The 7,816-nt window shown below is 42.8% G+C and overlaps 1 protein-coding gene across 1 annotated transcript; it reads right to left on the bottom strand.

Annotated features, from left to right (window-relative positions):
* Positions 1–1,337: 1,337 nt before the first annotated feature.
* LOC122402149 (opsin, blue-sensitive) lies at positions 1,338–4,512 on the bottom strand. Its single transcript, XM_043404730.1, has 8 exons — positions 4,144–4,512; positions 3,612–3,803; positions 2,863–3,078; positions 2,640–2,770; positions 2,398–2,570; positions 2,148–2,305; positions 1,805–1,900; positions 1,338–1,718 (listed from the first exon to the last, which is right to left on the bottom strand). The coding sequence occupies exons 1-8, from the start codon at positions 4,203–4,205 to the stop codon at positions 1,607–1,609; spliced, it is 1,140 nt and encodes a 379-aa protein (XP_043260665.1). The 5' UTR covers positions 4,206–4,512; the 3' UTR covers positions 1,338–1,606.
* Positions 4,513–7,816: the final 3,304 nt, after the last annotated feature.

Below are 7,816 nucleotides of genomic sequence, written 5' to 3'. Positions count from 1 at the left end.
ATTTAATTTTTAATAACTTTTTAGCGAAGCCTCCATCAACAAATTGGTATTCTTGATTTAAGTCTTATTTTGGCCTCTAGAATCCCCCATTAAAATTTTTCCCTGGGGTGGGCGAACACCCTGTGTATAAATTTCAATCGCTCTAAGAGCAGTTCTTTATTTAATATTTTCAATATTTAACCGTTTTATTATAGATATAATTTACACTAATAAACTTATTCACGTTTGAAGACAGCGTAACTGTACCGTGATAGTTTGTAATATGGACCTTTCCAAAATATATCTCAGTATTGTAACTTTGTTGAAAACAATGCTTGACTTCTTGATTTTGTCAGGTTTTTGTCGACCATTTATTAAAATTGTTGAGGATCTATCGTTATGAAAGATTGAACTCAACCGCTTACATGCAGAAGAAAAAATGGTTTATTGAAAAGTATAATAATGGATATTACAAGACACGGAGGCGAAAAACTAAGTAAAAGACTTTCTCCGCGGTCAGGGTTGTCGCACAACTAACTCCAAACGGAGAAAAAGCCCGGCTTTATAGGCGTCGCCAAATGATCGGCAGACCTATGGGTTTTCTGACCCGACCTGGGTCGACGTCGAGCAGAGAAAAATCGCAATGCTAGACATTGAAAATATATCTATTCTCAACAAAAATATAAAAGAACATTAATGGGACAGGCTCGCTAATAGGGACAGCTAGTATGCCCACGAAAGTCCTCTTTTGTAAGCTGTTGAAGATGCAATTCGTACAATTTATGAGGACCTTACCTTGGACAAACTTTTAAAAAGATAAGAAGGTGGATTTGCACAAACTCTAAGGGAAGCTTGACTCCCATTACGTAGTCACTACCTTCAAAACGACGATCCACGGACAAAATATATTCGATGTTCCCGCGTGTACAGCTACTAGCACATTTAACGACAACCACGACAATATTTTATTGAAGATGCATTTCTCGAGATTGGATTTTTTTACACGATCGTTACGAAGCCATCAAGAGTACCCGTTCGATTTTCTTTGAATTTCGTGAAGATATTCTACTTAAAATTGTCTTCGATACAATGTTTGATTTCTTTGATGTTTCAAAGTTGATTTTTATTGGTAAAATAGCGAGCACAATAAGCAATTTAAATACAAAAAATTATATTTGAAAGGGACAATGTCTTTCTTCGCGAAAGCGAAGCTCGTAACTTCGACCCTTTGAGTGCTACGAACGCCACGTATGCGTCCTACATGCAAGACGATTGTCAGTATTTTAAAAATAATTTTTACTATTTACGACCACTTTGGCCAGGAACATTCAGCACTCAGAGGGTTAAAAAGGTGGACACATAAAACGATGGTTAAACAAGTTTGCTTTAACGATGCTTTAATAATAGTACAATCGATAGTATCGGCGTACACGACGTTATGGGTATTTTCCACGGTCCGACTTGCGTAGCCAGGCACGGGACCACGACCAGAGAGTAGAAATCGTAGATCAAAGATCGAGATCGGCACCGGTGGTGGCTTTATTTTTTACGGTGGATCTCGACCGGGACGCTGAGAAACGAATCTTATCCGCTGGCGGATCGAGATTCGATGATTCGTCGTCGTTTATTACGCGTCGTCCGACTTCAGCTTTTCAGTCTGAGCGGAAGCAGTGTCGTGATGCGGTTCCGGTTCGCGAATGCCCATCCACTTGCAACGCTTTTGCAACTCTTGTCGATACCTAAGCGACAGGAAAGGAAGATGATCGTTGATAGTCGCGTCAACCCGTATCGCCAGAACTAGACGAGTAGTTTCGTTTTGGTGTACCTTGGATGATTGATCGCGTAAATCCACGGATCGATGCACGAGACCGTTTTCGCGAACACGGCAGGTAACATCGTAGATATAGGTGTTAGCATTTCCCTGCAACCAAAGTGTCCACGGTTATCGTCGTGAACGATCGTCTTTCGACGCTTTGACGTATAATACTCTACTGTTTCAAGAATCGTTGTCTCCGATCGACTCGATGGAGTAAGTGAAACAGAGAAAAATATTCAACGTTCGTTCGTACTACGGGTTCTAGAATCGTTCAGGAGCCAAAGTGTGTAGTTTGTTTGAAAAAATTATACGATTTTCGTATTATTTACGCCTCTTGACGCGTTTTAATTACCGATTTCCGAACGCTCCCATTATGGCGACGGTCGCGTACGGTGTCCAGGCAAGCAAGAACAGGAAGAAGATCGTGAACGCCACTTTGGCGATCCTAAGTTCGACGCTTCTCTCCTTGTCCTGATTCGAGACCAGCGATTTCACGTTCATCTTCTTAGCCTAGACTCCGGTAAACCCGCGTTAGAATCGAACGATCGTTACTTACGCGAAGAGAAATTGTTAAAAGGAGTCGTACGAATGGAAATTTGTACCTGTTCGCGCAGCATTTTCTCGTGATTGCGAATAGACTTGAGCAGCTGCGAGTAAAAGTAAATGATGAAGGTTAGAGGTATCACGTAGGACCAAAGAAAAATGCTCATAACAAAGACTTTGGTGTCTTCATCCTCCGTGAGGAAGTCGAACGAGCATGTGGTTAGGAAGCCCTCTAAAAAGCAATGGGTAACGCGGATCAAAATTGGGGATGCGGACGTTTCTCGTTAAAGCGTTTCGTTACCGGTTGTGAATCGACCCCAGATTTTCAACAGCGGCAGAACGGAGAACGGCGACACCCAGAACCACGTGAAAGCGACGATCACCGCCGCCTGTTTCGAGTTGAGCCGTCCGTCGATCGGGCAGGAAATGGTCCTACGGAAACGAACCAAGCTCGAATCAATTCTCGAGAACGGGGGAGAGCGATCGATGGGGGTAAAACAAGATTAGACGGCGCTCGTCGAGACCTGTATCGATCGAAGGCGATGGCTGCGTTGGTAATCGACTGTCCCATACCGGAAATAGAGCCGAGGATCGCGTAGACGTCGCAACCCAGTTCCCAACCGATCATCCGTTCCATGAAGCAGTTTATCACAAACATGGGCATCTCCATGCACATTATCAAATCGAACACCGCCAGGCTAACTATGAACATGTTCGAAGGTGTCCTCAACGACTTTGATCTGAAAGCACACGTTCCAATGAGTTTCGTTTGAAGGGGAGAATTCAGGGGTAGGTTAACCGGTGGTCGGTACACCACCCTCGCGTTCGTGCGGGAAATCTACCACCCGGAAGAAACGATGTCGGCCATTGTCGAGGGATGGCGCCACCACCGTCGATCTTCACATCTATCAAGCTGTTTAAGTTTTAAATATTTATTAAGTGCCATAATTAACTAGTTTTAAGACTGTATACAACTTAGTAGCAAGACTTTTGGGGCTTACTTGTGTATAGGACTCGTTTTTCGCAACTAGTGCAAGCTCAACTTAAACACAAACTTAAAAAGTACAATACTGTATCTCGTTTAAGGCTTGTAATATTATTTTTGCAACCGAATCTAAGGGCTCAACTGGAGCCTAAGATCTTTATTCGATAAATACGAATTTATTAAAGATTTATAGGGATGCATAGTGCAATGTAAATAAGATATAAGCCATAGATTAAGGAAATGAAGGCATACAAAATTTTATAATATTCACGCGATGCATAAACTTACGTGCTAAATATCCATATGACGCAACCGTTTCCCACGAGAGACATTACGATCAGCATAGAGTAGATGAGTGCGAGTCCAATATGCCAATATTTTCCTGGCGCGAGGTACCCTCTCCAGTGGGGGTGTACGAGGTCCGAATGATCCGGGGGCACGTTCCATCCCAAGAATCTTTCCCGCATCGACGGGACATGTCTGAATGGCGAGCAAACAAGCAAAGTTTAGTTTCCGGCTCGTGGACGGAAAGGAATTCGAACATCGTGAGGGAGCAAACGCGCCAGGATCTTCTTTCGAAGAATCCTTTCGACGAGCGTTCGCTAAACGTTTTCCCATTGAAGTACTGTTCTTCCGCGAAAAGTTGGCTAGCGAAAGGACCGCGGGTCTGATTGGTGCCCAGTGTTGTCGCTATTGGGCGAGACGACAATGGGCGGAGCACTAGCCAACTTCTCGCGTACGCATAGTAGGTGAGTCAGGACGTAAACTGTGGCTTCTTCTCGCGGAATAATAATACGATAGATGGAGAGATTAAACACACCCGGTCTCCTCGCCCATGAAAGCCAGTGGACCGTTGATGAGAGTCTGGTTGTGCAACAGCATCCCGGAACGATTCGAAGAACTCTGGTTTACGCTCGAGGCCGCTTTAGAAATTAATCGATGGACGGCGTCGAGTCGAATCGCGTCAGCTCGACCGTTTAAATATCGATCGTCGGATATGGCCGAGCGTAAATATGGTTCTTCCTTTACGATTCGACCGAGCGACACACGTGAAAGGGGTCGCGGATTGCGATCGATTACCGTCAGGAAGAAAGGAGAAAAAAAATTGTTCCGATAACTCGCGTCGGAAAGGATCGGAGGCGCGATGCAGACGGTTTTGAAGTGAGACGCGGTGCAGAGGTCGTGAATACGTTCCGCAACTCACTTGACTCGCTCTATCGCGATCCTTTCCTTTTATACGCAACGACGGATCGCGATCAGGAATGGCGTGCCGGTTGAGAGTTTAATTCGATTTGCGATTCACAAATACGAGAAACCTTTTGTTCGGCTGAGTCTAGGCGGTCACGCGAACCGATCTTGCCCCATGTTTTCACCCTCCCTCGCGACGCGGATGCCCTTTCGCGACGACTCTTAATCTCCCGTCGAGGCTACCTTCCCGACAATCAGCCAACCCTCGAGCATTTCCAAAAACAGAGATGGAAAAAAGACGTTCGACTCTCGGTGCTTCGCGATTTGAAGGTGCACGTACGAGTGTTTACAGAATACAAATTGGGGTTGTTATTGTGATTTTAGTATGAATTCTGAATCGTGTTGTGACGTGGACACATGAGGACTTTGTTAATCGCCTCAAAATGGTCAACAAACACGAATCATAATCATCAGGTGCACGTGACCCACTTTACCGTTGACGTTGACCAATTTGGTCAAAATCAACATTAAGTAAAATAATTCAGTTAAGATTAAGGGGTAAGGGAGGAAACCACTGTGACGACTGAAAATAAAGACAATATTCAAGAATTTTTTAGGCGTAATTATAAAACTTTTTCTGATAAATGTTTAATGTTTTCGAAAGTACATTTCTTGTAAAAATTTCGTATGAAAATATTAATTATTACTCCCAAAGTTTTTCATATCATCGATGGGTACTCCTCGATCCACCTCAACTCAAAGTAACATTTAGCCTATAAGGATGTTTGATCTTTGCTTTATTAAGTTGGGTCCAATTCGCAACAAATGAATAAAAGATAGCAAAAATAGACTTAAAATCCATCCTCTGGCTCTACGAAGCTACCAAGGGGTGATAAATAATTATCAACCCTCTCAAGGTTCCCGATATCATCGATGAGTACTCGTTGACCCATCTCGACTCAAAGTAACATTTTGTCCCTAAGGATGTTTGAACTCTGGTTTGTTAAGTTGGGTCTGATTTGCAACAAACGAATAAAAGATAGCAAAAATAAGCTTAAAACCCACCTTCTAAGCTACCAAAGAGTGACAAACAATTATCAAACCTGTCAAGGTTCCCCATATCATCGATGAGTACTCGTTGACCCATCTTGACTCAAAGTAACATTTTGCCCCTAAGGATGTTTGATCTCTGGTTTGTTAAGTTGGGTCCGATTCGCGACAAACGGTAAAAAAAGACAGCAAAAATACGGGCGACAGTCGAGTGGGCCGTCGCGCGCGGCGAAATTACGAGTGTACAGAGCTTCGCTCGGAATCGATTGGACGCGCCACGTCAATCTCGTAATCGAGGGCTCGTTTCGTTATCGGTTTAACCGAATAACGCTCTCGAGCCGATCGAAAATTCGGAGAAATTGCGACGTTCGTCGGTCAGCGTCCTGAAATTTCACGCTGGTCGATCGTCGGACGGCCGCCGCATTTTTACGCGCGGTCCCCATTTGGCGCCGCGCGAAATTCATCTCGGCAAGTGCAGCCAGGTCCCACCTCCCTCCCTCCCCCCGAGGGGGTATGTCGCGATGCTCTCGGGTTTCGAAGCTACCGCGACCACAGCCTTCGCGCATCCAGCGGATTAAATCATAAAATTGTCCCGCAACGGGCGCGGAATTCCACTGATTTACGAGGGTGGCTCGCGCTGCTCTCGGGCCGCCCGTGTACATCCACTATAACGTTGCGTTTCCAGCCGCGGGCTGGCCGCCCGATTCGTCGGTTCCCGCGACGACGACGCTCGCCTCGATAGCCAGCCTTTCATTTTACAAACGTAATTCCCTTAAAAATATATACATATTTCTGCGAGCAACGTTCAAAAAACGCGTTAATTTCGTCTACAAAGAAGTTTCGCGGACGGCGAGGTTGCGCTTCCTGTTGATAGCGTTGGATGAAATTTGGTTGTTGAACGCAACGGGGAAACCATTCGTTACGCTGTGGCTGACATAATTCGGTGGACGAGTAATGGGAACAGTTATCAATAGGAATATGCAAAATACATGCAACATATATGTATGCTAAATAAATGTAAGGAATTGGTAGACTGTAATGTTAGGTATTTAGAAAATATCGAGTATATTATTGTTTTATTTATCGTAATTTAAATTACAAGTATCTTTTCTTTGAAAGGGCTCAGCATACATTTTTACGCCTAGCAACTCATATGGTAGTAATCGACTATGACTATTTCTCTTTGTAACTACTTGTGAATAATCTATCGATTCCTGCTGAGCTGTATACTTATGTCAGTATATACAAAGGGTCTTATACAACTGCGTAGTAGGAAATTTATAGGACTTTCGAGCCAACGTACACGAAACTCGGGGACGCTCGCAGTATAGAAGTCAAAGTCGAGCTGTGCAGTCGAATATTCTATAGTCTTTCGTTTTCTAAATAATTATGGGTCGTAAAAGGGGTTCGAGAGACTCGTGAAAGTCTGGAATTTTTCCAAAATTTAGATGAAGGAAAAGGTAGTAAATTCGAATACGAAATTACTTTTAGTGCCTCTGCAGAAAAATTGAAGACACAAAAAGAAATTATTGTGCCATAACACAACAGAATAGATTATAGAACGTATGTCATCGTATTTGCTGCAATTTTAAAGCTGATAAGTGCAAAGAGTGAAATGTTAAATTTGAAATTTATGAACTCAAAAATAATGTTGAAGAGATTCAATTATTGTCGAATTGCAAATAATAATAAAAGTTCAAGAGCATTATTAAAAGCTGTGGCCTAAATGCTTACAAATATGTGGAGGCAGGAGACACTGTCCGCATAAAGATCTCTTGATCGCCACTCGGGAGGGGAAAACGCATCGTTGGCAACACCAAAGTGATGTTTTGGAGCCACCAGCTGTGTCGGAATACTCACTATGTGAGCTTGGAATACATGATTCCGCGTAAGTAGAAAAATAAATTGTTTATATTAATCTATACTGCAAATTGAAACGTCAAAATTTCGAAATCTGTGAACAAAATATTTCGAGAACTGTTGTCCCAATTAAACATACAAATCTAGTATTTTTTATTATACGATGAAAAAACTAAATAATATTCTATAATTTATATTCTGAAGGAATCAATAGTGGATACTTGCAGTCCAAATAAAATTACTTTTACTAAGATTTAAAAAAAATGTGTCCACTTTCTTTTATTTGCAATAGCTTCTAACAATTTTCCTTCTAATATAAATAATTTATAAAATCTTGATATTTCTAGGGGTTGCATTCCTGCGTAGCGTTTCGCTCTACGCCAACCCCACGAAGA

Source organism: Colletes gigas, unplaced genomic scaffold (assembly GCF_013123115.1).
Source record: "Colletes gigas isolate AHSC1104 unplaced genomic scaffold, ASM1312311v1 Colletes_gigas_Sc00033, whole genome shotgun sequence".
NCBI lineage: Eukaryota > Metazoa > Arthropoda > Insecta > Hymenoptera > Colletidae > Colletes > Colletes gigas.
Note: the sequence above shows the minus strand (reverse complement) of the source record. Positions and strands in the feature narration are given on the sequence as shown.

Coding starts and splice junctions, on each gene's coding strand:
- LOC122402149 (XM_043404730.1), bottom strand. CDS start 4,205: ATGCTGTTGCACAACCAGACTCTCATCAACGGTCCACTGGCTTTCATG. Junction 3,804..4,143: donor TTCATGGGCGAGGAGACCGG/GTGTGTTTAATC, acceptor CTCGCCATTCAG/ACATGTCCCGTCGATGCGGG. Junction 2,306..2,397: donor AGAAAATGCTGCGCGAACAG/GTACAAATTTCC, acceptor ACCGGAGTCTAG/GCTAAGAAGATGAACGTGAA.